Here is a 27,985-nt window from a genome sequence, read left to right as displayed (position 1 = left end):
CCATTATGGCCATGGACGCAGCCGCCAAACGCTTCTTCGCCTCGCCCTACTTCGCCGTCGTGGGGGCCAGTCAAGACCAATCCAAGTTCGGATATAAGAGTAAGTTCGTGATTTTTTACTTTCCCGAGAACCTCGTATACCCTATTCCCGTATCTCTCAATAGACATGGCAACAACATTCTCACGTTGTTCCTCTCCGGGGAAAACAGTCTTCGCATGGTATCACACACACAGTCTCCCGGTAGTGCCGATCAACCCAACACGACCAACAATCTCGACGCCATCCAAGAGCTACAACACCGTCCCTTCTGTCTCGGCGCTTCCACAATCAGCGGAAACGGCGCTGTCGTTCCTCACACCACCGGCCGTGACGCGCAAAGTGTTGCAGGAAGCCCAGGCCGTGGGAGTCAAGGCCGTGTGGCTGCAGCCCGGCAGCTTTGAGCCGCAGGACCTCGAGTACGCCAAGAACCACTTCGAGAGTGCGGTCGGTGGCTATGAGGATGGTACGGTCGGTGGGGAGGGCTGGTGTGTGCTTGTTGACGGGGAGGACGCCCTGGACGCCGCGGGGAGGAAATGGGGTCGGCAGAAGTTGTAGACTTGAAGTCCACCTCAAAGCAGATGAATTGCTCGGACTGCTTAACCTAATCATCCGGCAGCTAGGTTGTCTCAAAGCGTGAGTACGACTCGGGAAAAGCGATGGCCTATGACTCCGCCGCAACGTTCCCTCAAACTACGAATGACAGTGTATATCATCAAATAGACCAAGATCGTTCAGCATACTACCCACGGCCTCAAGCTGATCGTATTTCCAAAACCTCTGTCCTAACCATGTGTGAGTCCTGCCCATCCTGCAAATTCGCCATACACCTCGAGTCATCTACTCATGAACACTCTTCCGATGCCCGAATCTGATGTTCTCCATCGCATCGCCCTCCTCCACCGTCGCCACGCCACCTTCGACCCTAGCAGACAACAGTTCCTGCTCAGTGATGGTCTTGATAGGGCCCTCAAACCAGTGCCTGCCACCCCATTTCGGGAAGAACCAGCCCACAATGCTGACGAAACTGACGATGCCGATGCAGATCGGGGCATAGTTCAGCGTCTGACTGTCCACGGGATATAACTGTGGCAGGACGAGGGCGGCGACGAGGAAGAGGATCCAAAGGGCTGCGATCACCGCGAGTGGGAGGGAGAACCTCCCCAGGTTCCATTTCGCGGGGACAAAGCTCTTGCGTCCGACGGTCTGTCGGGCAACGATTGGAATGAGATACGAGACGTTGGTGCAGATCGTCGCGGTCGCCGTGATCGCACTGAATGCAACGGTGGAGCCAATCACGGCGGTGGTGATGGCGATGCCGAACGCGCAGACCAAAAGTGCTGCATTTACGGCCATCTTCCTGGACGAAAGCTTCCGGAAGAAGCTGCCGAACGGTAAGACCTGGTCTCGTGCAAGGGCATATGTGACTCTCTGTGCGGAGAGGAAGCAGCTGGCGGTGGCACATGTCGAGTCCACCCATAGCACGATGAGGATAGCCACAGCACCATTCTCACCGATCAGTTGTAGCAAGTACTCTGCCCAGTTGTTGGAGTACGTGGCGGAAATGATACCGTCGAAATCCTGCATGCAGAAAAGCACGATGATCAGGGTGGGAACCGACAGAATCCAGGCGGAAAATGTCGAAAGCCAGATTCCTTTAGCGACAACCGTGGAGGCTTGGTTGGTCTCCTCGGCTAAATGAGCAGACTAGAGATCTATCTGTTAGCAACGTTTCCGAGATGGGAATGACTTAAACAAGGGAACAGTGCAACTTACAGCATCATAGCCATAAAATACCCATGCACCGAATAGAACGGATACAACCCTGTGAGAAGAGGCACAGTCAGAAACGAGCCAGCGTCCCAAAATGATACCTTGTCTAACAACTCACCAACAGTAAGCATCCGAAGCTTGCTTCTCTTCTCCAAGATTGATGCCATTGTAAAATAGGCCAAAAACTCCATGAGCATCGTTGAAATGCTTCTGGGCCGCCTTGGCTGGAAACCAGGTCCAGTACAAAAAGAACAGAGTGAAAAAGATGAAGATGGCGAAGCGAAAGTACAGTTTCAACAGTCTCGGACTGTAGATATTCGGGATCATCGCGATGACAAGGCCAATGCTCGTCAAGAGCCACAGAAACCATCCTTTGTGGAGAACCTCCTCGTCGGGATACTTAATCTGCAGAGCAGACACCAGGAACAGCGTGGCACCTTGCTGAACACCTACTTTGCTGTTAGAGATCGATCTTGGTGCCACATCGAAGACTGACCTGGTACGACCGCTATCCAACCTGCAAAGTTCCACCATCCGGTCATCCAGGAAAGAAACGGACCGTGCTTCTCACCCCCTAAACGATAGCTCCAGAAGTAGATTCCCCCAGTGGTTGGCAACGCAGCGGCCAGCTCGGCCAAGACCAGGCTCACTACGCAGGAGAAACCACCGACCATAGTCCAGTTCGCAAACGCGGCCTTGGGCCCTCCCGTGTACATGATCCAGCCGAAGAGAACAGGAATTCCGGAAATGAAGTTCATGGAGCTGAACGTAGCACTCCATGACTCAAACATGCCAAAAGATCGATGGAACACTTGCTTGTACCCCAGAGTGGCCAGGTGATACTCGTCCTGAGTCAAAATGATGCCTTTGGAGACCTCTTCTTTGGCACTGGCCGAGTCGGAAGCGGTGGGTTTGATATCGGCGTGCGAAGGCACCTTCTCTATCATGGCGGGCTCCATGTTCGCAAGCTGTGCTTGGTAGGTAGGGCTGCAGAGTTGAGCAGGAAGGAATCTGGGTACTCAGTAGCCTCGTTCAGACAGAAGTGTTGGACTTTGTACTCGTCGGCTGAGGTCGGAGATCTGCACATTTTCGATGCCCTGTAATCTCTCCTCCTATCATGGACATGTCCTCCTTCCAGGCGAGGTTTGAGTTGACTTCGCGAGTCAACGAAGGCTTTCATGGCCTGGATTTGTCGAGTGTCCTCGTAGTAGTCGCTGGCCCTTATCATGCAGTGACCTTGGTTAGGGCATTGAGTTTGGACTAGAGATAGTGGCTTGCTTATTCCACGAGTCAATTTGGTGGGGTTTGACTCTCCAGATTTGGGATGGTCGCCACGGTCGAATGGTTTCCTCCCATCGTGATTGATCACCCCTAAAGCTCCAGGGAGCAATTGGTGGGCAACCCGGCATTAAATCACCGGATTTTGCCTGGTCAGCTTCACTAAGGTTACCTTGACGGCTTGGGCGCCCGGGGGAAGCCCAGAAACAGGCCTTAAAACCTCTTGACTAGTTGCTTGTTCTTCGTCTGAAAGCTAAAGGTGCGCTAAGTCATTACCACCTCCAAGACTTCTTGATCATGATAAGGACCGGTGCTTTTGCTGCAACAGGGGAGTCTTTCGAAGGTACCGGGCCTCTAGGTTGTAAGCCATCTTGAGGGTTCGTTCCTCAAATCTCGCAAACTCATCACCCAAGCTCTCGTATCAAACGGTCGTAGGCCGATGACTCTCCGAGGCTTATCTGTTCCATGGGATCGGGTGGACCACGTGGCACTAGATCACCACAAAGGAGAATTGATAGATTGCGATCTTGATACATCGGACACAACGATGAAAACCATATGAGGTTGCTTTGTGGGTACGAGGGCTTCCTGGAGGACAACAGCGCAGCTAGCACTTTTGAATTCCAGGCTGGGTGCCAGCAGCTTTGCTGTGATATACTCCTCTCACTTCCGTGTCTTTCTCCTCGCACCTTCCAACAAGCTGAGTTTGAGATAGCCCGTTGGTGAGCGGAGTATTCAGTTCGTACTTAAGGGTTTATGATGGTAGCTAATGTTTCCCGGCGCAAAGCATGATTTTCCACACGCGTGAATTCCTATCATAAAGATGATGGACAATCGCAAATTTACTAATGTACAAGATAAATTTACAGACCCAAAGTGCCGGGCATTCGTGGATTCCTTGCTCTTCCAGACACTGTGGAATGTCTCTAAGTAATGCCCTATAACGCCTGGCTGAATTGCATGATGCATATGTTCCTGGACGATGAGGATGAGTTGCGATCCAAGTTGCTTATCTTGGGACTGGCGTTCGCAGACTCACCATACGGGAGGTAAGGAGGTTCCCCTCATGTCTCACGAGTCTAGACTCTGGTAGATGTACTTTGCCTCTCGGGAGCAACTAGTGGTTGCTTTGTGACCCTGACGACTTCTTTGCCACTAATGGCACGACTCCGATTAGGCGACAATCAGCGAGAAAGTTGCGAGTTTGTTCCTCACTCTGTAGACCGTTTTTGAAGTCTGGCTAGAGGAGGCAAAATGATGTCTAGTTGTAAATGCGGTAAGAAATGCGAATTATCAGACCGCGCCGGGCGACATCTCAACCGCGCATCTTTCGCAAAGCAGATGCGACCTTATCGAATTTGAGATGGACATGTGGGCGACGTGATTTTATACTCCGCTCTGATTTGGGGTCGACACTGGACTCGGTGGCCGACTCCTGGAACGATTGGAGTTGCTTTGACTGCCACGAGGTCCAACGTTCTTGCTGAGCTTGCATGTGTCTCGTGATTTTGAAGTGCATTTCGGAGGAAGTGCTGGTTGATGAGGTGTTGGATGACACTGACGACGAATGTGGTCTTTGAGTGATAGATGGCCTTTCTGAAGTATACTGGGATGACATGATGAATTTGGAATGCTACAAGGCTGCAATATGGGATGTGGATTGATGTACACTGAATATTATGTTGCAAGGTATGTAGAGCAGCAAGGACAAAAGTCATCACCGAGGGGGACAGCAGTTGTTATATGGACTATTCAACGTTTGCAGCACGATGGCGTGCGAGTCAACGAATGGCACAAAGCCTCAGGTGACGACGTGTACGAGCTGTGCTGTGTGCAATGCTACTGAATATGCGGATACCTGTAGGCTGTAGTCGTACTACCAAGGGGCGCAAGTGGAAGCAAAAGGGGTGCCTAGGTGTTGGCCGGGAGTTCTACGGAGTATACGACGCATTGATCACACCAGGGAGGTGGTGTTTACAAATCTGGTTCTGAAGACGCGTTGGCAGGGATGAAAGATAAGCAGGGGCGCAGCAACGTCAAGGCTTCGTCAACATCGCTCTTGTTCGGTACAAGGTATTCCATTGGGAATCAGAAGCTTGGCCAAAAGAAATGACAATAACGGATGCCCGTGGAGAAACATGCAACTCGTACTGAAGACCTCAGCGGAAGAGAGCATGGTTTCTCAGCGGGAACTTGACCGAGCGACAGTTGGATCAACTATTATACCGAGTATGGCTGGGAAAGTGTGATGAGTCAGGAGAGGGATATTATACGAGGTACATTCTTGTTTGATACATTATCCGTATTGTGACTAAACCTGAGAAGAAAGTGCTTGTACGAGTCATGTGTTTGTTCCTCGGGCTGTTTCCCTTACGCTTCAGATTTGGCTGCCGTAGAGTTGTCCGAGACGGAGGCAGTCCTCATAGTGTTTTGTAGGCGTTGCTGGGTGACGGGCGTCGCCTAAACAGAGAGAGTGGGCTAGGCCGTAGAAAGGAGTGCTAGGGGCCAATGTCCACCGTCTGGTGTCAACAGAATGCCAATTTCTGTATCCTTTCAGGAGCCTCACCGTTTTCACTACTCAGAGTTTCACCTTCACATTCACATTCACACCACAACTCAATTTCGATCAATTTGATCTGCAAGGGAACTTGGAAGTTTATCACACAACATTTGCTGCCAGGGTTAGAAATCATGGTGAGTGACTTCACATTCTCATTCGTCCACTGCCATCGGCCCGCCGAGAATCAGGAGGGCGCAGGAACATCCACGTTGGAGGGCAGGCAAAACGCAGGGAAGGGACGCCCCGACAACCACCAGTACAACCACCACCACCAGGAACTCTCGCAGCCACTGCCCGCGTGATTCTCACCCTTTACCCACGAGTGCGAGTCCGCGCTACAACAAACAAACAACACCTTCATCTCTCATCGCTTCCAAATCTTCCTTCTCTCAACCACATCTTTTTAGCCGCCTCATTCCCACACAATGGCTAACATTCAATCTTCTCAGACTTCTACCAACTACAAAGAAGCCTTCTCTCTGTACGACAAGCGTGGCAGTGGCCGTGTCGCCCTCGAATCTCTCGGTGATCTCCTCCGTGCTTGCGGGCAAAATCCTACTTTGGCAGAGATCAGAGATTTGGAGAAGAACGTCGGCGGTGATTGTAAGTTACGAATCAATGCCCCTGAGAACACACACCTAGACTAACTCAATCTCAGTCGACTTCGACTCATTCAGCAAAGTCCTCAATCGACCAGGTGGTTTCAGAGATCCCGGTGAACCAGAAGAATACTGTCGAGGTTTTCAAGTGTTTGATAAAGACATGACCGGGTTTATCGGCGTGGGTCAACTACGATACATATTGACAAACCTGGGTGAAAAAATGAGCGATGAAGAAGTTGATGAACTCCTCAAGGCCGTCGACACCAGCAGTGGCGAGATCAACTACATGGAGCTCGTCCGCACCATTCTTGCCAACTAAATCGCGTCCCCATTTGACTTGATTTGCGGGTTTTTGGGGCGTTGATTCACGAGGACATGGTTTTATGGGTATGGGATTGCACAGCATTGCATACCAATGATTGATTAGGGCCGGTTGCCTGGGCGTACCCACAGAGGTCTGAGTTGCAGTTGCACTCAAGGTGAAGCATCGTTGGTAGGGACCGGGCTGTGAGAGCCACGTCCGGAGGGTATCTCAAATCCAAATACAGAACAAAAGCCTTCACCTCCCCAATTTCCTATCTCTAGCTCCCTGTTTATGTCGTCTGCTCAGCCCAGGCCGGGACTTCTGGTCGAGTTCCTTTGCTCATCTCGGAGGTTTCGACCAAGGATCCCGGCAAGAGGTACACCGGGCTCGACCCTTGTAGTGCAGTCATCGCATATCCAAGCACCAATCTGCACCTCCCACATCGTAACAGTATTCTCTTTTCAAAGCCGTCTTCACGTTGCACAACGATAGGTCGGCGATCCGGAAGGACATTCAACAAAGCCGAAGGGGTAGACTGACTCAAGGCATCTTCTGTCTCAATGTCGCTGGATACGGAGATGCTGGTAGCGGGAGGGAGGATTAGAGCATTGTCCTGGACAGGTTCGTTTCTTCGAGGGAGGGACTCTAAGGTGTGGGCAGTGGCGAGGACAAGATTGCTGCAAAGGCAATGATAGGTCTTGAATGGTGAGCTTGATGAGTCTTGTAAATCGTCCATTTTGTATTCGTGGATTCTTGAGGTCGGAGTTTGAGATATTGTTGTTGCAGTTTATGTACACGGTTTAAGAATTCGGATGCAGCAGTCCAGATGGTGGGGTGGACTTCAGACGCGCGATTGATACCTGGGTGGCCCCGCTGATCCACGCCTAGAAATGAAGCTGCAAGGGGCATGAAGACTTAAGAGGGGACCCTAAATTGAGGATCCGGCTACGGCACTCCTCCGACGTCACCACTCTCACGCGATTTTATTTCCAAAGACTCATAATTCACGACTCTAATCGAGAGGCGCAACTCAACAGCAATGCTCATAACTCTCTGCAACGACAATCTAAGGTTTCTACGATTGAACCTTGCCTGATGCCGCGATCTTACCTGTCTGCCATAGATGTACAATGCCGCCCTTTCTCCCCCGCAAGAGGTTGAACTCGACGCCACCCACCCCTGCTCGATCAACACCCGCAAAGAAGGCAAGATTAGCAGACGCATTAGACTCCGAGTCGAGGAACATCTCTGGGCTGAAACAAACAAAGCGTTTCTCCCTTGGGAGTGATGATTCAGACTCCTCGTTAAGCGACGTGGATAGTGACGAGTTTGAGAACGTCCCTGCGATTGGGAAAGGGAAGCCTCTCCCGACCCCGTTGGAAGATGACGACGACGAGGATGAAGACATTGAATGGGAGGACGCTGCTGCAAAACAACAACAGAGTGCCTCTTCACGAGCTCCATTAGCAGATGGTCCAATTGAGCTGGTCTTTCGTAAAGATGACATCGAGATTGACTATGGAACCGCTGCAGCTGCTACTACCGGAAAGAAGGGCCCGACCAAGAGAGAGAAAGAGGCTCGAGTCCGAACACACCAGATGCACGTTCAGTTTCTGTTATGGCATAATTCGATCCGCAATAGATGGATATCGGACCAACGGGTTCAGAAAACATTGGTTCAACAATTGCCTGCTCAAATAAGGAAGGAAGTGGGAAAGTGGAAGCGTGCAAGCGGCTTGTCAGCGCCCGAATCTCCTGCAAAAGCACCACAGCCCAAAAACAAGAAGCGCGGAAAACAGAAGAGGCCAGAACCTCGGAATGAGCGTGATTGGGGAAGACCAAGCCAACGCCTTGAAGTGGGAAGAGCGGACATGAGCCATGGAGAACCACTCATACCTCTGATGAAAGTCCTAGCAGCATACTGGAAGAAGAGATTTGCCATTACCGCCCCAGGCTTGAGAAAACGGGGTTACGGCACAAAGCAAGCACTGAAGCAGGTGATCTATTCATTCAGAACCGACGAACACGATCCTGAAGAGCATGGCGAGAGGATCAGAGACATTGGTGAGTTTCGCGAAGCTGCGAAGAAGTGCGAAGGATCGAGAGATCTCGGAGCACAGCTTTTTACGGCCCTTCTGCGGGGTTTGGGTATCGAGTCACGTTTGGTAGCTAGTCTACAGCCCAGTGGCTTCGGTTGGACAAAAGCAGAACAGATGATACCACGTAAAGTGGCCAAGGCGGCCGAGTTTGACTCGTCTTCGGATGATTCGGATGAAGAAGATTCAAAATCAATATCTGAAATCGCAAGATCCAGAGCTTCTTCAAAGTCAGGACCAAAAGGCCAATCTGGAAAAGGTGGAGGGTCAGCCACAGACCCTGTGAACTTGGATCTGGATTCGGTAGACGATAAGGACGATGACTCCCTCATCGATGTGACTCCTTCAATGCCGAGACGACGTCCACAGCAATATGATCGAGACAACCCATTCCCCATATATTGGACCGAAGTGATTTCTCCAATCACAAACAAAGTCTTACCAGTATCGCCTTTAATCCTCAACTCACCAGTCGCCTCCACTCCGGAGGTTTTGTATACCTTTGAGCCTCGTGGGGCTAAAGCAGAAAAGACCAAGACGGTCATTGCCTATGTTGTTGCCTATTCATCTGATGGTACAGCGAAAGATGTCACGGTCAGATATGTAAAGAATAGGATCTGGCCTGGAAAGACCAAAGGGTTTCGTTTTCCTGTCGAAAAGATTCCAATATACAACAAACATGGTAAAGTGAAGCGGTATGCAGACTATGACTGGTTCAAGCGAGCAATGAGTGGCTATGAGCGACCACACCTTATGAGAACAGCTGCAGATGATTTGGAAGATGCAGCTGACCTCGTGCCCCAGCTGCCTCCCAAGAAAGAGGTGAAGGATGATGTCGACACCATCCAGAGTCTTAAGGCCTCGGCCGATTTCGTGTTGGAACGTTTCTTAAGACGAGAAGAAGCCTTGCGACCAGGATCCGAACCGGTAAGAACTTTCGTGTCGGGCAAAGGAGAAAATCTGAAGGAAGAGCCTGTATACCGTCGCAGCGATGTTGAGAGATGCTTGACTGCAGAATCCTGGCATAAAGAAGGTCGTCGACCAAAGGCTGGCGAGGCACCATTAAAGCTAGTACCTGTCCGTGCAGTTACCTTGACAAGAAAACGCGAAGCTGAAGAGCACGAGAGGCAGACAGGACAAAAGCAGATGCAAGGTTTATATTCCTGGGATCAAACCGAATACATCATTCCTCCTGCGATACAAAATGGCATTATTCCAAAGAATTCCTATGGAAATATCGATTGTTTCGTACCAAGCATGGTCCCCAGAGGAGCTGTCCATGTCCCTCTGCGAGGAACAGTCCGGATTTGCAAAAAGCTAGATATCGATTTCGCCGAAGCCGTCACCGGCTTTGAGTTCGGCAACAAGAGAGCCGTTCCAGTCTGTACAGGCGTGGTCATTGCGGAAGAGAACAAGGATTTGCTTATGGATGCCTGGACCAAGTTCAATGAAGAACAGCGGAGGAAAGAAGAGAGTAAAATGGAGAAACTCGTGCTTGATCTCTGGCGCAAGTTTGTCATGGGCTTGAGGATTCGGGAGAAGGTCAACGATATCTATGGTGATGGGACTGCACTGCCATCTCATACACAAGGCATGCGTATGGATCAACCAATCACCCTAGATGATGACGATGAACCAGAAAACAATAGCGTGGTCGGCGGAGGTGCAACGTTTGCCCATGAGGATGACTTTGGTGGCGGGTTTCTCCTCGACGATGATGAAAATCAGCCTGTTCCTGAGGATTTGGAGATGGAGCATCACGAAGATCTGCCCTCAAAAGCTTACTCCAAAGGCAAGGGACGAGCTACCAACGAAGATAGTTATCCGACCCCCTCGTCGGTATCGCCCTTAAAACCAGCCGTGCGACGACAAAGGAAGCCGTTACTTCAAGATAGCGAAAGCGAGGATGAACTCACCGACCTATCTTCCATCCCCGACAGCGACGACATGAATGACGAATCAGACTCTTTCAAACATGACATCGCTGACGCAGATACTACGCCACCTCGATCGTTAGCCAAGAAACCTGCGCGACTCGTTGAGGTTGCAATCCCCAACGGCACGAAGCTTCGAGGCAGAAACAAAGCTGCACCGACACTGCCGCCCAAGGCTGATTCTGAACAAGATCAAATCTCTGACTCTGACTCAATTTCCAATGACGACATGGACACGGAAGACGACTACCAGCCTACAAAGAAGTCTTCCCGAAAAAACAAAGTCAAGTCACCCACCCGAAGGCGGACGAGAGACACGAATGAGAAACAGGGCTTGAATGGTGGCCGTGCACCCAAGGTACGGGCGTCACGTGGCAAGGATGACTATGATCATGACGAGGACGAAGAAGAAGGAGACGAAATCGTCACTCCTCGCCGTCGGCTCAGGAGAGATAGCACCATCGTGACGAGTCCGTATTTTGCATGAATAGCATGAGGAAGCTGATCGATGTACGCAAGGGTTGTCACTGAGGAGTACGGTACCGTGTCTACAACCCTTCTAGTTAAACACTAAGTAGGGGGTAGGGGCTGCTTCCATAGCCTGATGTCCGTGGAATATTGCCTGTACTGTATTGGTCGAGCCATGTTACCTCCTTTGTTTCAGGCGCATCCTTGAATCGTATGAGTATATCTGCGGTGCAACATTCCATGGCATTGACTCAGTGACCTGCCATCAAGCGGAAAGGCCCATGAAATTGTAGAGTCCATACATGAGTTAAAGCCTATCTAGGTCGATACCAATACAAATAAATGGATTGTGGAAACACCATGTGCAGAAAGAATGCAAGAACAATAACATCCATAAAAGTAAACAAGATCAATAGCCAGGATTGGCAATCGATTAGAAATGCGCCGCTCAGTTTAAAATAAGAAGCTCTCGTTATCAACGGAGTCCTCCTCCCCGTAAGACAATCTGGTCTGCACAGCGTGCACTAGATAGTGATTTACTCACTCACACGAATACCACGTTCTTCTTGCCGACGTGTTTTCAAATCAAATTGAGACACCATTTTCGAACACCCGTGTGAAAGATCCATGTCACGCCCCCCTGCTGCACTCGAAAAAAATACTCAATCACAAACTCCCGACCTCCCAGAGTCCCAGGAACGGGCTGCCAATGTCCTGGAACTGGAGGAAGGGGTCTCGCGAGGTATTGCTGCCTCCGCCGTCCAGGACCGACAGGTTGCCCGAGAACGTCCACGGCGAATTCGCCAGCTCCGCAAGGGTTGGGTATTGCATTTGAGATCGTTCAGCCGCCGCCGTGGTAGCTGTTGCGGATGAGCCGGGCGTGTTGGTTGGGGTCGTGTTGTCTTCTTCTCCGGTGGGTTGGTCTTGTGGTTGGTCTTGTGGTTGTGGTGTGGTTGTGGTGTGTTGGTTGTAGAGTGGTGTGGTGGCAGTATTATTGTTATTGCTGTTGATTGCATGGCCTGCATATGGCGGCATCGCTTGTCCGCCGTCAGAAGTGTCGGGTTCTGCGGCTGGGACGTGGAAGATTTGCGTTTCAACTACGGTTTGGCTTTGATCGGGTGTCGTGCGTACGGCCGGGAAAAGGGATTCGTGGAAAAGTTTGGGAGCGTGTGCAGCATGGGCAGAAGGGGATTGATACGCAGCCTTGTGACTGGATGTTGCAATGGTGTAGTCTAGGATCTCCCACATTAGGCTCGTGTTGATGGAGACTGTTCGTCTTTGAGGTTCGCGATCATCGCTGACCGAGCGGCCTGAGGTCACGGAAGATTGTATTAGTGCCTGAAGCTTTTCGTGCTGTTGCCACAGTAGAAGACGTTGTTAGCCCAAGCTCGGGAAGATTAGAGTATTAGAGTGCATCGCCACCCTAATTCTAGGGCACTCTGCCACCTATAGCTCGGTGTATGTTGCGGGGTCCTGTTCCCTAGGGTCTAAGGGAGCTTCGAGTAATCTCTTCACTCGTAGCCTGTCTCATACGGACAAGGGAAATGGAATACCTGCTTCAAAGTGACACGAGTATGGAAAGTGCTTACCATCATTTCGCATACAGGCCATAGCTGAGCCATTTCGGCTAAAAATCGCAAGCATGTTGCTAGCTTAACTTGTGCAGCATCCCTTGCTCGACGAGTCGGTGCACTACAGAAGTACAGATTAATAGTCCCTGCAAGTGCAACACAGTGGCCCATAAAAGGATCAGATACTCGATAGTTCTTCTTTGAGAGAAGATCGACAAATCGTATGATCCACGTCGTATGTATGAGTGCTTGTTCCGAAGAGGTTTTCCAAAACGTGTTGGGAACAAGAAGCGCTGAATGCTGTGGCCTATAGGAGTAGAGAAAAGGGTGGTTGAGCATGCTGTGAATGGCGTGGTAAGTAAATTGAAGAAACAGCCAAGGTGTCCAATAAGTTCGATTCTCAAGGTCTTTATATGACCGATCTGCAAAACGGGCGGAATCGTATCTGTGGAACGTGGGTAGTTTTGTCTCAAGGTCCATCAAATGTGCACCAATCACAGCATAACCTGAGTTGACAGACCAAGGAGGTTCACTCTGTGAGTGAGCACATTGCATCATATAAGTCCGAACTTCTCGCCAGAGGGTGGACAGCTGGACCATATATGCCCAGATTCCTGCATTGGGGCTTTCATTGATTTGAAGGATTTCCTGTGGTGTTGACGGAGGGAATAAGTCAAGAAGTTCCTTTTGCGGGTCCATTCGTGAACCAACATATTTCGGTTGGTTGATATCTCCTAGAAAATTGAGCACAGGACTTTGATGCCCATAGATTTGTATCAGGAAATGGATACTCCAAAACAGCCTCCTCCTGCGTTCAGCATAGATAGATCTCTCACCACTATGAAGCTCGATACCAAGAGACGTACTTTGCGCGAAGGTGGTAGCGAGCCCGAGATAAAGAGAGGTGAAATGTATATCTGTGGCTAATCAAGACATCAATAAATCCCATGGCCACCAACCAATCAAATTTTCCAGACTTACATTGGAAACTAGCCAACGCAAGCATACAGAGGCTCTGTATGGTTGAGAGTTCTACATTGCCTTGAGCGATTCTGGTCATAACACGCTCACGAGCAAGTTGTGCATACTTCCTTGTCAAGATTGTCGATCGCCCCTCGAAGAATACATGGTTGGAATAGTGGAGCGATAAGGACAGCAATGACAGAATCACTTCTTCAGAACACTCCTCTAGATTTGAAAAATCGTCGCGGTCGAATAGCCAAAGGGGCTGCATATGACAGAATTGAAAGAAGACATCAATAACGTCCAAGATAGCATCTTCTGGTGGCAGATCAGGGGAAGAGGTTGCGGGAGATCGAGTCCGTGATAGATTCGATGCCGTCTTAGGGGTCTCTGTAGAAGGGGTTTTCCCTGTTCTTGAGGCATCTCTCGTTCTGCACATCTTGATTAGGTCCAAAAGTCTTCTCAGGTGTCTCAAAGGACCTGTGGGCGTCTTACGGAGTTCTCTCCAACATCAAATCCATTTTCTCCTCTAGTTGGGCAAGCCGGCCTTCCTGAAAGTTGTTAAGCAGATTTATCCTTAGATCGCGAATGGAGTACCAACCAGGTCTCGGGCATTGCTTTGCGAACTTTCCGGTATGGTGGCTCCAATATGATCATCCGCGTATTTGCAAGTTTGGCGAAGACGCGCACAAGATGAGCACACTGGCCTCTCTCCTGGGCATCTCGACTTTTTCTTTCTTATTCAGAGAGTTGCTTTAGTAAGCTCGACATCAAGCGGAATGGTCTGAAGGGCGTCCTCCTCTCACTCACCGACAGTTTGCGCATGCCTGGATCGTACGTTTGTTGACGCGATAACCCCGAGGGTCCGACATCACGTAGAACAATTGCTATCAGATAGGTATGCACCACAAATGGTGTTGCAAGGAGTAATGGACAATACTAGTACGACATGTGGTTCGAAGGAGATCACACCAGAAGGTGGTTGTGACGAAGGGGACTCTTGGAGGAAAATGCAGTGCAAAATCTCACGGTACAAGGGTAAGTAATCACCAACATGTCACTATAGAACGAATTGGGAGATGAAGATGTCTAGCGAGTAACGCCTACCTGGAATAACTAGAGAGGTCTCTTTCAATCTCAATACTCTAGATAGGAGATTCAGAAATTTGAAGACGGAGGAGTGCACGAGGACCCCTCAAGCCCCGGAACTCAACACCGAGTTAATCCTTCGGACATGGCAGGTTTGCCGAGGAGGTACATACTGACACCATTTGCCTTTATCCTGTGCGAGATATCCAACCTCCCTAGGCTGGATATCATACGTATGATCCAACAATACGGACAGCCTCTCGCAGATTTGATGCATGGCGATCCTTTGAACTTTAGAATCCTGCTTGCAGACAATTTCACACCAACATGAGCTCCTAACTCTCCGGACTTCGTTTTGGGATAAACCCTTGGCGATGAAATCTGAAAGAACCATTCTCTCTTCCCTGGAGCACTGATAACGCGATAGATGACGCTAAGTCCTGCGGAGTTGTCTCGAATTCAAGACCAAGATCAAAGGACTCATTGAGCTGTAAGAAAGGGAAAATAGGTCCTATCTGAGATGGTCATCCTTGGAATGCCGGTACGTCAGCCGATCACGTGTAGGCACTGACTGGAGTGCTAGCAGGAGTGCCGGACACTCAGAGAGGCAAGTGATTCTCTCAGATAAGGCTGAGAGGCAATTGTACGTTACTGAATGTCCTTGTCTGAATTAGTGCAGAGGACTCCGAGTCTTAACGGCAGGTCTCCAGGTCGGCCATTCTCGCTTTCGTAAATACGCATTCATTGGATCACATATGATGAAAACTGCGCTGTAAGCATCAGAGAAACTTTGTTCCCTTCCTCGACAACCGCCGTTATCTTTGACTTGTTCTTGACCAGTCGTGATATCATGACAATCTACCGGCCTGGATGATTGCTTTCCCTTACTTGCCACGTGACCGGAACCACCGTCGGCTTTTCCTAAGGCTCCCGGAATGCTCATTGCTCCATCCGGTTCAATTATCCATCCTGATACATACCCAGAAGGCGCTGGTTCCAGTATGACAGAAGGGAAATCGACTCCTAACTTGTGTTCGAATGAAGGGCCGTTGTGATCAATAAAGCTTGGTACAGGTAGCCCTCGTGACCGGCGGAGTACACGATGGGGTGAGATTTCTTGATATGTTCAAGATGTGCCAAAGCATCAACGCATTTCACACAAAAGGGCACTTCGCTTAGTCTCTCTCGAACTCAGTATACTCGATAACATAGTTTCTCCCCCATAGAGCGAGACTGTTACGGTACATTTTGTTCATCAATCATGCTGTCAACGCTTACCCAGTATCTCGGGCCAAAGACCCTCGAGTTGAGAGGAACACTAGATGTTGAGAAGCCGGAGAAGCCGACACCAATGCCATCGTCGTGGTACTGCTCACCCGAGATGTACCAACTGGAACGCCGGTCCATCTTCTCGAAGAGGTGGCTCCTGATTACTCATAAACTGAGGTTCACAAAACCCGGAGATTTCCTACGTTTCGAACAAGCCGGCTATCCCTTTGTGCTCTGTCTCGATAAGGACGGCAAGCTGAATGGGTTCCACAATATCTGCCGTCATCGCGCATTTCCAGTGGTGACGGAAGACGAAGGCAATGCTCGAATCTTCTCCTGCAAGTACCATGGGTGGTCCTACGGCCTGAGCGGAAAATTAGCCAAAGCACCTCGCTTCCACACCGTTCCAGGATTCGAGAAGGAGAAGCAAAGCCTGTTCCCGATACATGTGCACATCGATGCATTAGGGTTTGTCTGGGTCAATCTGGACTCGTCACCCACTCCTGCAGTGGCATGGGACGATGATTTTGAAGGTGTTGATACTCAAGATCGATTCAAGAACTTCGATTTCTCCCAGTACAAATTTGATCATATATGGGGCATGAAGGGGGCGTTCAACTGGAAAACACTTGCTGATAACTATAATGAGTGTTATCATTGCACGGTCGCGCATCCTGATGTGGCACGCCTTGCTGACTTGTCGTATTATTATACCGTCAACAAGGCTGGCCACATACAGCATTTTTCCAGGCCGCAGCAAGGCAAGGAAGACGAGGATATCAAGAACGCAAGCACTTACTACTTCCCCAATGCCTGTATGACTGTTTCGTAAGTATTCAAATACCTTGTGAATTTCATCAGCTCAATATTGTTGATTTGCAGGCCACATTTCTTCTACATGATGCGATGCGTACCGACATCCTCAACCACCGTATCGTTGGAGTACGAAGTTTACCGACATATCGGCTCATCAGACCACGACTTCGAATATATTGACTCTTTCTTCAAGCGTGTGCTGGGTGAGGACAAATACTTATGCGAATCAACTCAGAGAAATCTGAACGCTGGGGTATTTATTAGTGGAGAGTTCCATCCCGAATTGGAGAGTGCACCGTTGTTCTTCCAAAGTCTGGTGAGGCGGTTGGTCACGAAGCATCGCGAAGATGAGTCGGTGGAGGGGCGCGAGATATGGCCATCACGTCGTCAGACTTCAGGTTCTGCAGGTGTTGATAAGGACGCTGCTTTCTGTTCCGGATTGGCTTGCGATACCCCAGCGAAGGCTGCTTGTGAATGGTGAATGAGGTACATTCCGTACATCGCAATCACAGTGTTGTATACTAGTCTGCTTCTCTCATGTCTGCAAATACCACGTCCTTCCGAACAATACAATGATTATCCAGTCAGCCTTACCTTGACGATCGTGACCTGTCCCGCGGTGGGGGCCAAAGGTCGGGATCTGAGAGCTATGAAGCTTTAACTGTGGTTTTCTGGTCAACCAGTGAGGCGCAGTGATAAAAGGGGGCCTTGAAACTGGCAACTCCTAGTCAGATTTGTGAGCCGGGCTACTCACCATGGCCGGCACAGGTACACAGCCTCATTGCATTTCCACAATACTTCATTTCCTCGCTATCTCCCTTTGACTTGATTGCATTTACATTCAACATCGATTACACCGTGGATACACAACTTGAAGATGAGTGAGAATCCTCCTATGAGCCCGACTTTGGCTGTTCATCAAACTCCGCTGGCACTGTCACTGTGTGTGGGTGCCAACCTTCTTTTCCTCTTCGCCAGCCCGTTTGCCTTCTTCGCCTCAACATTTCAGGGCTCTTCGAACAAAGGCTCCTTCGATGACAGGATTCCCTATTATGGCTTCTTATGCTTCTGCAGCTTTGCCGTTGTAAGTCGACATGTTCCAGATTCTCGTGGGAGCATGGTTCGAGAGCGAAGAAGAGAAAGTGGACTCCGCACCTGATCTTTAATCCATCATTGATGTTCTAACGACAGAGTATTACTCATTAGGCTTCGTTTTCCACCGTGATATTTGGCGCAGCCTCGACCACCTTCTACAAACTCGTGAACAATCCCATCATCCGGGGTCAAGAAACATCCCGATATATCAGTCTTCGAAATAGCTTTATTGTTGTCACTATCCTGGCGCTCGTACTGAGTATAGCTGATGCATGTTTGAGTTTCTTCTGGGGCACGGGAGTCGGGCACTTCAGTGGCTTTGCCGTGCCCTGTTTCCTGGCCATCTTAGCAATGTAAGTTGTTTCACTTCCTTCCCACTCCAAGAGAAGACATCGATCTAACAGCATGTTCTCATGTAGACTGGCGGATGTCGCCGTGGCTTTGTCCATTTCGGTAGAATTTGTTCGCGAGAAGCAGGCGTCTATTCAAGCCACGGAATCCGAGGCTGCATTGCATGAAGGCGTTTTGCGACTCTGAAGTTTTGTCATAAGATATGATAGTGGGTGATTAGAAACTTGTTTTATAACGTATCGAATATTTCACCAGATCAAAAACGTAGCTCTGACTCTGTCGGAGCCACATTTGAAGAGTATGCTTACTCTACATAAGCCCTATAGACCTGGAGATCATCTTTGGCAGTGTACTTCACCTCGATGCCGTGTCCAATGAAGTAAATGGTGCCCTCACCGATCTCAAATTCCTGGTCCTGGGCGCCCATCATGCCACTCCCACTCACAACGATAGCAATACTCGGCCCACCAACTTCCTTGACCGTTTCGCCTTCTCCGGCTTTGAGCTCTGTCACAAGCATGTTAAACTCACTCATTGGTGGCTTGAAGACTTCAGTCTTTCCTTTTGTACTCTTCTCACTCTTCTCCCGCTTTAACATTGGTTCTTCGGGGTCATGTTGTTTGAAGGTAAGTGCATTGACGAAGAGGTCAATATCGTCTCGGTCAGCGCGTGGGCAGAAGCCGGTGTTAATGACGTTGTTAGAGCGGGCCATACATTCGATGATATTCCCCGTAAGGTATGCGTGTATGCCGTCTGCTGGAATGTACAGGGCAGAGCCAGCCTCCAAGACGAGGAAGTTCATGCACAAGAGTGCGACGAGATTACCGTTGTCTTCCGATCCGTACATCGATTCGAGTCTCGGAATGAGATCCAGAATGTAAGCTTGACCGCCCAACTCATCACTAGAGGTGCATTTGAGACTCTTGAGTGTTGAACGAGCCTGATCTGGTGATGCTGTGAGAAGACTTCGGCAGATTTGTTTCAACGTATCATCCTGAAAATTGGCTTCTGGAGTATTTGGGGGTACAAAGGTTTTCAAAGGCTCCAGATTCATGAGCCTCTCGATATCCTTGAGTGGTTTGAAGCCTACGAATGCCTCAAACTTCCCAAGAGCCACGGCAATCTCGGGCTTGTGGTTGGTATCGGAGTATTTCTCTGGGTCTTGTTTGTGAAGCTTCTTCGACAGCTCGATATCTGGATGAATCTGCAATGGTAAAGCTTTGGCGATGGAAAGTATTTTGGGAAGAAATGGTAGATCCACGCCGAACTTGTCCAACACTCCTTGACCGATCAATCTCTCTTTGTTCTTGTTGAGAATGTCCTGAAGATTTTCACCCTCCATTGAGTAAGACGGTAATTCCGGATACGTTCCCATCCACATTTCCGCATAGTTTTGATCATCTTCGAGTCTGAAGTCGGGATTTGTCCGCTGACATAGAGTTGCAGCGAGGGACTCCTTCCCTACACGACCCCATGGGTAGTTATTGCAAAAACATTTTAGCTGAATAATGCTTTGAGACATAGCGATTTGAATCTCACGTAAGTTCAATGAGGCGAAAATGGTCGGACAGGTAATGATCACAAATTGAGCAACGAGGTTTGCAAGTTTTCTTGATTTGATGCTTTATTTGGTTCCAATATCAATAGGAGCAGCAATGATTGCATTAAAATCATTATGATGTCAGTCCCACAATTCCTTCGAGAATGCGATAGGGAAGCGGATTTGAAAGCCGGAAGATACATGATGAACACACGTAAGATAGGAAGGATGATGCTGGCTCTCCTCTTGTCTTGTTAAACGTGCTCTGTCTCTTCAAGCTATGTCAGGCACCTATTTCAGTCTTGATATCCCAGCTTTGTCGGTTTCGTTTTGACAGGTGGCGTGCTGGCCAGCACGAGGTGGAGCAAAGATCTCCCAGCTCCATGTGAAACACGTTGATTTTGTGCGAAAGATTAGTTCATTAACTTTCAAAATGATGGCTGATGGTAACAGTAGCCCAGGAGCACTGCACCTACAGATTTGACATGATGGAAGGAGGATCTAGCCATCGGCAGTGGAGGTAAGAGTCTTTATCGAATGGTTGCTCAATTGATCGGAATGGCTCTTTCTTGTTGGCTGAGAGCAGAGATTCAGCACCTGCATACCTAGGAAATTCACTGCGTAGTCTGGGTATTGGTTGATATTGGTGTTGAAGTCTGTCCTTGTAACTTCACTGTCTCAGCCTCGTGATGTCATTTCTTCGGTGAAGCATTAAGCTTGATCTGTATCTTTCAGTATCTGAGTCAGCTTACGACCGGCCACTATCGTCAATTCTGTGTTTGGCTCTCAATAACTTCTATTCATTCTCTGGAAGTCAAGTACATACTGAGAATTCTACCCTGATGTTTTCTTGATTGTTTTGCCAGACCAATAGAACCAGAATCTTTGGCAGTTTCGGATCAATTGTGATGCAGGAGTTACCTTTCAATGAAATATCGCAAAAATGCATGAGATCGTCACCATTCAACTAGGACAACGTAGTAACTACCTTGGAACTCACTTCTGGAACACCCAAGTATGAAGCACTCTTTGATACTTCTACACGCTCAACTGACTCTCAACAAGGAATCATACTTCACTTATTCGGAGCACGAGCAATCTCGCATTGATCATGACGTTCATTTTCGGCCAGGCATAGGGAGCGACAACTCCGAAACCTTCACCCCTCGAGCCATCATATACGATCTCAAGGGTGGCTTTGGTACGCTGCGCAAGTACAATGCCCTCTATGGCCTTCAGGATGAGTCCACACCTATTCAAGGACTATGGTAAGCATTCCCGTGTGGGCTTCAACAAACTCCTGTTGACAGGGACAGGGATGGTGCAACGCTGACACAGACCGAACCAACAATTGAACCCTCAGAGTATCAAAGAAGGCTTGAAGTTGCCCTTCCTACTTCACAAGTCCATGCCTCCGATGTGAGGTATTGGTCCGATTTCAATCGAGTGTTTTTCCATCCGCGATCGATTGTTCAATTGAATGATTACGAATTAAATTCCCAACTCATGCCTTTTGAGAATTGGTCCACTGGAGAAGATCTCTTCCAAAGTTTGGATCAAGAGCTTGACCTTATCGATCGCGACATACGACCATTTGTCGAAGAATGCGACCAAATGCAAGGGTTTCAAATGCTCACTGGGGTGGATGACGCATGGGGAGGATTCTCCTCGAGATATCTCGAAAACCTTCGCGACGAGTATGGTAAGACCAGTATCTGGATCTGGGGAGTTGAGGACCAATCAAGAGTTGTGAGGGTATGTATTTGACATGAACGATATCTGGAAAATACTGAACCAGATCAAAGCAAAAGCAGATATTGCGGGCGTGCAACTCTGCAAGGTCTTTGCGCTCATTGGGGCAACAGGCATCAGCATTGATTCGTTTAGCAGCCCCTCCAACGAACTTACCAAATTATGTCGACCTGGAAAACTCTTCAGACTGGGCAACCACTGCGTTGTTGTCTGCAGGCCTCGAGTCAATCACTTTACCCACAAGGTTCAATGCGACGGCTCGAAAAAGAGGATCCTTAGCTCTCTTCGAGGATATCTTGAACACCAATGGAAAGCAGAATCTATTTGAGCTTCATGCTAGTATCAACCACCCCAACGACAGCTCCAATGACCATGGAAGTGACCAACTAGCGAATGGAAACGGTGCGGCTTCTGCCGACCCAACCTCAAGTCTACTCGATATTGATTATTCTCCGAGTCGAAATTCAGCTGATTCCTTGGCAACAAAAGGCTACCACATCTTTGGTCAGGTAGAAAGTGAGCGTGACACGACAGGGTCTAATACGAGTGCATTAATGCACACCCCAGAAGAGCGTCTCCGCAGAGGACTTGACGATGAGAGTGTGGTTGAAATGTGAGTGAAAAATTTCTCGGTTATTCATCCTCACTCGTCAACCACCAATAACCACGAGCATTGGCAACGCAACCATTAGCTTTGGGTACCTCGTGACTAACCTGTGCGTAGTTTTCAAACCGACCTTCAATACCCAGTACTGGATACGTTTCCGGAGAGGCTCTTCCAGACCACGAGACAAAGCAAGGGTACTTTGAATATTTCAGCCACCCTCGTGTGTACTTCCGGCATGAAAAGTCGAGTCACCAGCCTTAGGGATGCAACTTCTCGATTGGTACCTTTGGATGAACGCGAAAACCTCTACAACGACCTTACAGAACTTGCTACCAACTATAGTATCGGATGGGAAAGTGGATCTGACGATGACGATGACGATGATTGATCATGGTTACCTGGAAAACAATGTAGGAATGCAAACAAGTTCTTGAGCAAAGGTGACGTGAGTTGACTTTGCTTGTGTTATGGCCCTGGAAACTACTGGAACCAAATCTTCCTTGTTTTGTGCGGAGACTGGGAGATCCTCGCTGAACAGATCAATCCGAAGCGAAAAACTTGAGAAGACTTGCCGAGTGACGGTCCACGGATCGTGGGCCGAAGTAACCAAACCACATTCGGTGTTGTAGCCGTGTGAATGGAGAGGAAGCGCCGAGAGAGTTACGCGAACAAACTCGCTTTTCCATGAGTCTGGTCTCCACAGAGTCATCCGGTATGCGACTTACCCAGGGCGGGAGCTGAGAATTCAAGCACCTCAGGCCCCCGGGCGGGGAGCCAGGGATGGGGTGGAATTCCTGAACACGAAAACGCCCGGAAACGCTGGCCCAACTAGTAACAACGTTGAGGCTTGCGCCTATCCGACTTAGTTGATGCCACAATCGGTCGATGAGTTGATGACCAAGGAACTTTCTTTGAGTTGACCCAGGGTCGAGGGATATTTGCGCCACTGAGAGAATGTCCTCATCGGGATTCACGACTAACTTCAATAATGATGCAGTCAACCAACCTATTCATGCAACTTGAATAGACCGAGGACTCCGCTTCGCATGCTACCATGAAGCTAACAGCTTCTTGAGTACGGAACATGCAGTACTCTGACGATTCATATTGAGAGCTTTGGAGCTATTTTCGACGGGCGCAAGTGTTGTTTGCCCACCATAACAAGAGGTGCGCATGACTCCGGATAGGGCAAGCGCCCAGTGTATTCCTGAGATGCAGCAGCACGTTGAGAAAGGACGGGAAGCAAGGATGCAAAATCAGGATTTAGGTACGAGTTTCTGCATGTCTCAGGCAAAGAGCATTAGCTTCAAGAGCTACAGGCACCAATGTGCTAACATTGGATCGATGGATATTCAAGCTTTGCACTAAATCATTGAGGCTTGGGCATCGGTGAATTTTCCCACTTTGTGTGTGTGGAGTACCCAACCTCCAGCTCGTATCCATGTTCGACAATGAGCTTTTTGCTTCGATTCCCTCAGACCATTAGGCTAAGCCTACCACATCCTCTCTCCCAGCTGTCCTTACTGGTGGATCACAGCTGTCCTTTCGATTTGTGTCGCATTTTTATTCAAGCTATTGGGATGGTGACAGTTCTCCTAGCGATGGCGCGAGGCAAACACACAATACTACGATCACGATGACTATCCACATCAGTTCTTCTGAATCGTTGGGGTATGTCTGAGCTCCATTTGCACTATTTTTATTATTCCTGTCCTCGCTAGAGTCACAACTTGAAAGCTTTGGCCACCATCCGGTATGTGTCGCCGGTCATGTTAACGGGAGCGGCAAGCCCGCAATACTCAATAATACGAGCGCTATCAGAGACTTATCGCCAATATTGTTATCGATAATTCTGATGCACGGCCAGAAAATACGAGTCGACCTGTGGCTAAAGCTGCCTTGGACACTCGATGAAGGTGTGCTCGCAGCAGAATGATTTTGCCACCTCATCCTCAATGCAGGTTATGGTTGGTCATGAGCTAACAGGTCTTATTGATCCCTGCTCTACCGGATTTCCCCACTGGGCTTGGTCCTCGTGGGTAAGCTGCTGCAACCTTGAGGAACAGTCTAGCAGCTCCATCCAACCCCACTATGACAGCATCTCGAGGTGCATATTTTCAGGAACAGGCAACGTGCTGTGGAATATTGCATTTCGCCCGATAGTTCCTGCAAGCTTTTGCGGGATGAACCTGCTTGTCATGTTCCACTTACATCTGCATGAGAGGTACAAAATCCCCTCGACCCCTTCGCCTTTCCTGGGTTTGTTTCTGCCAGGCTTCAATACTCCAAATCTTCGCCCTCGTTCTCATTTGACAAGAGCTCCTTCGCTAAGGCTCTCACACACTCGCTCTTATATATAATCAGTCAACATGGTCAAGTCATCTACTGTCCTGTTGGCGTCGGTCAGCTCGGCCGCTGCCCTCGTCATCCGTGGTGAAAGCTCTACCGCTGCCGCCGCTGCACTTCAGGAATGGGAAACTACAACGACGACAAGCCCCGCCGCCGCAAAGACAACAACCACAACAGTCCCCTTTGTCGAATGGTCAACTACAACTACCAGTCCTGCTGCTGCTAAGACCACTACAACGACCACAGTTCCCTTCGTCGAATGGAGCACCACAACAAAGCCCGCTCCAACAACGACGACTGTTGCCACGACATGGGCCGATTGGACCACGACCACAACGACGAAGCCAGTCGTTAAAACCACCACGACTCAGTGGGAGGATTGGACGACCACCACGACGAAGCCAGTCGTTAAAACCACCACGACTCAGTGGGAGGACTGGACGACCACAACGACGAAGCCAGTCGTTAAAACCACCACGACTCAGTGGGAGGACTGGACGACCACAACCACGAAGCCAGTCGTTAAGACCACAACAACGGCCCAATGGTCCGACTGGGTCTCTACTACCACGAAACCAGTCGTTAAGACCACAACCACCGCTCAGTGGCAAGATTGGAGTTCATCAAGCAAGGCTCCAGCACCAGTCGTGTCGACTTGGGAGACCTGGGCTCCAGCACCAGCTCCAAGCTCGGTGAAGCCTGCTCCTGTCGCTTCCACGTGGGAGTCCTGGGCTCCAGCTCCAGCCCCAAGCTCGGTGAAGCCTGCTCCTGTCGCTTCCACGTTCCAGTCATGGGCTCCAGTCCCTGTAGCACCAGCAAGCTCCGCTCCCGCTCCTGTGTTCAATACATGGGGACCTGCTTCAGCCCCTGCTCCTGTAGCCCCAGCAGCGTCATCTGTTTGGCAAAGCTGGGCTCCCGCACCAGCACCAGTTTCATCTGTTGCTCCCCCTCCACCTCCACCAGCCAGCACCACAGTGAAACCAGCTGTGTACACTCCTACCACTGCAGCACCTGCTGTTGCTACCTACACTGGCGCTGCTATCCAGAACAAGCCCGCCATGGCTCTCGTTGGTGGCCTTGCTGCTCTCATTGCTTTGGCATAATTTCCGCCTTCACTTTGTCATCAATGACACGCGCTGCTTATGATAAGTCTCGATCAAAAGTGATACGAGCGTACGATCCTTACGATGAAAATTGACACGCATGGGGTTACAAGCACCGGATTGAATCGGTCCAGGTCTGTCCAATAATGTATATAGAGATGATGCAGGGAGTGTTCATACTATGAATAGTACTCGCCAAACATTAATCGATAGTCACAGCGGTAATAGCTGGGTCAAAAATTGCATGATACCAATATATACCATCTCATATTTTCTTTGGTTTATACAATTTCATTAGGTGTAGTTCTAGGTTGGAAAATTTTTCACGACCACAAATCCTAACTTATGCAGCAGTGTGGAGATGCGACTTTTGGTACCTCTCATTATTTACTTTTATCTTACTTCTGGCGATGGCGCATATAGAATTCTTGATGTCTGGAAATTCCAACAGTCAGTGGACAATCATCAACTGCTCGTAGCCAAAATCCTGTCGCTAGGACATTAATATTGAGACTGTCCACGGTGCTCCAGAGTGTGTCGTTGGCCTCAAATCCTTGGCCTGTCTCCGGTGTTTTCTTTCTCTGCGATGACCAATTTCGTGCTAGTCCTTCACGTCTGGTTCGAGAGCCTTTATTGCGGCCTTATCGTTTGCTTCGAGTTCTTGGTCCTCTCTCATCCCCTCTCTTCTCTGTCACAAAGATCCCTATGTTTTGAGGTCTATCATGAGATCATCTGCCTGGCTCATGTAGCCTGCTGTTCTGTACGAAACCATCATTATTCTCACCCCGTCGCTTTCTCTTCCATGATCTAGTATATTGCCTTCAAGATTCAGCTGTTGGATCTATGTCACGTTACCCGCTCTCGATTGCGAGAATTCTGTTCTTTTCTCCCTTTTCGCCACGAAGAAACTGGTTTTGTTTTTCATATCTCGCCCGCAAAGTTGGCAGGGCTTTCTATTGCCCCTAGAGGCCCGGTTTAATAAGCAAAGGGCTGAGCTGAGTTTGTTCCAACGTTATTCGCTGTCAGAGGAGCACTGGCGGAGCCTCATGAAATTCCTGAGTGGCAATACAACCTCAATCCACTGCAATGACCGATGAGGATGAAGGATCTCTGTGTTTTGCAGGATTCAGTGAATTAGATCCTTTCTCATACCGTTTTATATAGGACACAGAACAGCCTCCATGAGGAGAGAGAAACCCAAGCTACTATATCTGGGCTATCTTCATGTGTCAGAAAGGCATTATACCGATCAATTGGTTGAGAAGAATAACTGCTCACCACTGTGCTTCCTGATACTAGTTATGATTGGGGAGGGCACCCGAGACAATGTGAGTTCCTAGACCTTGAGCTGGAATTGCTAACCACTCTAAGTCTTTTTGGGTAATTTATTATCCTCAGGCTGTAGGCGCTCACTGAGACACGATGCACCTGCATTCAATTATTCTTGGGTATGACTTTGACTTCTACGTCTTTGTCATAAGAGATATGTAAATCGTTCCTACAGACTCAATAAGCAATTTGAGCATATCACGGATCTGAATGGCAATTGGCACACCGATCTTTTGCAACTCAGTCATTGGCAGTCCGCCCCAACTAATGACTTCAAAAGTTGGCATCAGCAGCTTAACACCGCCACAAGTTCTGTCCTCGCCAGAGCACATCTCATTTATCTCTGCTCAGGTCCAAGGGATCATGCTCTCCAAGTAAACCAAGATATTCCCCTCCCCGCTACCTGAGTGAACCAATGTTGCTGGTTTTCTTGCCACACTTCCACTATCGTTCGCTCATGAGCGTTTGCGGCGTGACAACACAGCTTTTGTCGCTCTTCTTCTCTGCCTTTTTTCCTTTTTCGACACCCACACATGAGTGCCTATAGGCACGACGCCAAGGTCGACAGGAGTGTGGATTCACTTTGCACCAGCAATATCGTCGATGATTAATACTCTCGCAGCTTGTCTGGTCACTTCGACTACAACGGTGTAGATGAAGGCTTTTTACACGATCTATACTGTACATCACTCACGAAGACTGAGACCAACATATAAGACCCCGATGCCCCTGATGTATTCTCGTTCTGCTGTATGCTCTCTATCACCACCGTCGATTCTTCAATCACCGAAAACGCTGACTATATTGGTCAGTTGTGACAAGCAGTGGCAGATCACCAACAAAACCCAGGCGTGCGTTTCTACTACCCTCTCGGAACTTTCGAAATCAATGCAGAAGAATCTTGGAATGAAAGGGAGGAGATGTCAGCAAAGCTAAGGGCTTTGAGTGACATGTCATCAACATCCAAATTGAAAGGATGTGTCCACAGCTTCCATCAAATTCCTGGATTATTCTAGGGAACCAACCCCCCAAGCTGCATCATAAAGTGGCAGAGAAGCAAGAAGAGTAAGAAGATTGCAGATAATTAAGTTTCAAGATAT

At 49.1% G+C, this 27,985-nt stretch overlaps 10 protein-coding genes across 10 annotated transcripts; 6 read left to right on the top strand and 4 right to left on the bottom strand.

The window, feature by feature from the left end:
* Window positions 1–5: 5 nt before the first annotated feature.
* Window positions 6–594, top strand: LTR84_012528 (uncharacterized protein; the record flags this gene model as incomplete). Its single annotated transcript, XM_064856048.1, has 2 exons — window positions 6–99; window positions 164–594. 2 exons carry the CDS (start codon window positions 6–8, stop codon window positions 592–594), a joined length of 525 nt encoding a protein of 174 aa, XP_064707948.1.
* A 282-nt stretch (window positions 595–876) lies between these two features.
* LTR84_012527 (uncharacterized protein) lies at window positions 877–2,768 on the bottom strand (the record flags this gene model as incomplete). Its single annotated transcript, XM_064856047.1, has 4 exons — window positions 877–1,743; window positions 1,813–1,861; window positions 1,928–2,258; window positions 2,306–2,768. 4 exons carry the CDS (start codon window positions 2,766–2,768, stop codon window positions 877–879), a joined length of 1,710 nt encoding a protein of 569 aa, XP_064707947.1.
* A 3,304-nt stretch (window positions 2,769–6,072) lies between these two features.
* CDC4 (SCF ubiquitin ligase complex subunit cdc4) lies at window positions 6,073–6,568 on the top strand (the record flags this gene model as incomplete). The annotated part of the gene is made up of 2 exons (XM_064856046.1): window positions 6,073–6,250; window positions 6,306–6,568. The coding sequence occupies 2 exons, from the start codon at window positions 6,073–6,075 to the stop codon at window positions 6,566–6,568; spliced, it is 441 nt and encodes a 146-aa protein (XP_064707946.1).
* Window positions 6,569–6,842: 274 nt separating this feature from the next.
* On the bottom strand, window positions 6,843–7,289 carry LTR84_012525 (uncharacterized protein; the record flags this gene model as incomplete). Its single annotated transcript, XM_064856045.1, has 1 exon — window positions 6,843–7,289. The coding sequence occupies one exon, from the start codon at window positions 7,287–7,289 to the stop codon at window positions 6,843–6,845; it is 447 nt and encodes a 148-aa protein (XP_064707945.1).
* A 394-nt stretch (window positions 7,290–7,683) lies between these two features.
* Window positions 7,684–11,070, top strand: LTR84_012524 (uncharacterized protein; the record flags this gene model as incomplete). The annotated part of the gene is made up of 1 exon (XM_064856044.1): window positions 7,684–11,070. The coding sequence occupies one exon, from the start codon at window positions 7,684–7,686 to the stop codon at window positions 11,068–11,070; it is 3,387 nt and encodes a 1,128-aa protein (XP_064707944.1).
* Window positions 11,071–11,717: 647 nt separating this feature from the next.
* LTR84_012523 (uncharacterized protein) lies at window positions 11,718–14,024 on the bottom strand (the record flags this gene model as incomplete). Its single annotated transcript, XM_064856043.1, has 3 exons — window positions 11,718–12,404; window positions 12,641–13,545; window positions 13,604–14,024. The coding sequence occupies 3 exons, from the start codon at window positions 14,022–14,024 to the stop codon at window positions 11,718–11,720; spliced, it is 2,013 nt and encodes a 670-aa protein (XP_064707943.1).
* A 1,911-nt stretch (window positions 14,025–15,935) lies between these two features.
* Window positions 15,936–17,240, top strand: LTR84_012522 (uncharacterized protein; the record flags this gene model as incomplete). Its single annotated transcript, XM_064856042.1, has 2 exons — window positions 15,936–16,771; window positions 16,826–17,240. The coding sequence occupies 2 exons, from the start codon at window positions 15,936–15,938 to the stop codon at window positions 17,238–17,240; spliced, it is 1,251 nt and encodes a 416-aa protein (XP_064707942.1).
* A 1,269-nt stretch (window positions 17,241–18,509) lies between these two features.
* Window positions 18,510–19,727, bottom strand: LTR84_012521 (uncharacterized protein; the record flags this gene model as incomplete). Its single annotated transcript, XM_064856041.1, has 1 exon — window positions 18,510–19,727. One exon carries the CDS (start codon window positions 19,725–19,727, stop codon window positions 18,510–18,512), a length of 1,218 nt encoding a protein of 405 aa, XP_064707941.1.
* Window positions 19,728–20,688: 961 nt separating this feature from the next.
* Window positions 20,689–22,492, top strand: LTR84_012520 (uncharacterized protein; the record flags this gene model as incomplete). The annotated part of the gene is made up of 5 exons (XM_064856040.1): window positions 20,689–20,760; window positions 20,811–21,013; window positions 21,062–21,500; window positions 21,551–22,110; window positions 22,222–22,492. 5 exons carry the CDS (start codon window positions 20,689–20,691, stop codon window positions 22,490–22,492), a joined length of 1,545 nt encoding a protein of 514 aa, XP_064707940.1.
* Window positions 22,493–24,473: 1,981 nt separating this feature from the next.
* On the top strand, window positions 24,474–25,556 carry LTR84_012519 (uncharacterized protein; the record flags this gene model as incomplete). The annotated part of the gene is made up of 1 exon (XM_064856039.1): window positions 24,474–25,556. The coding sequence occupies one exon, from the start codon at window positions 24,474–24,476 to the stop codon at window positions 25,554–25,556; it is 1,083 nt and encodes a 360-aa protein (XP_064707939.1).
* Window positions 25,557–27,985: the final 2,429 nt, after the last annotated feature.

Source organism: Exophiala bonariae (assembly GCF_035927105.1).
Source record: "Exophiala bonariae strain CCFEE 5792 chromosome Unknown scaffold_8, whole genome shotgun sequence".
NCBI lineage: Eukaryota > Fungi > Ascomycota > Eurotiomycetes > Chaetothyriales > Herpotrichiellaceae > Exophiala > Exophiala bonariae.
This window is presented reverse-complemented; position numbering and strand designations above follow the sequence as displayed.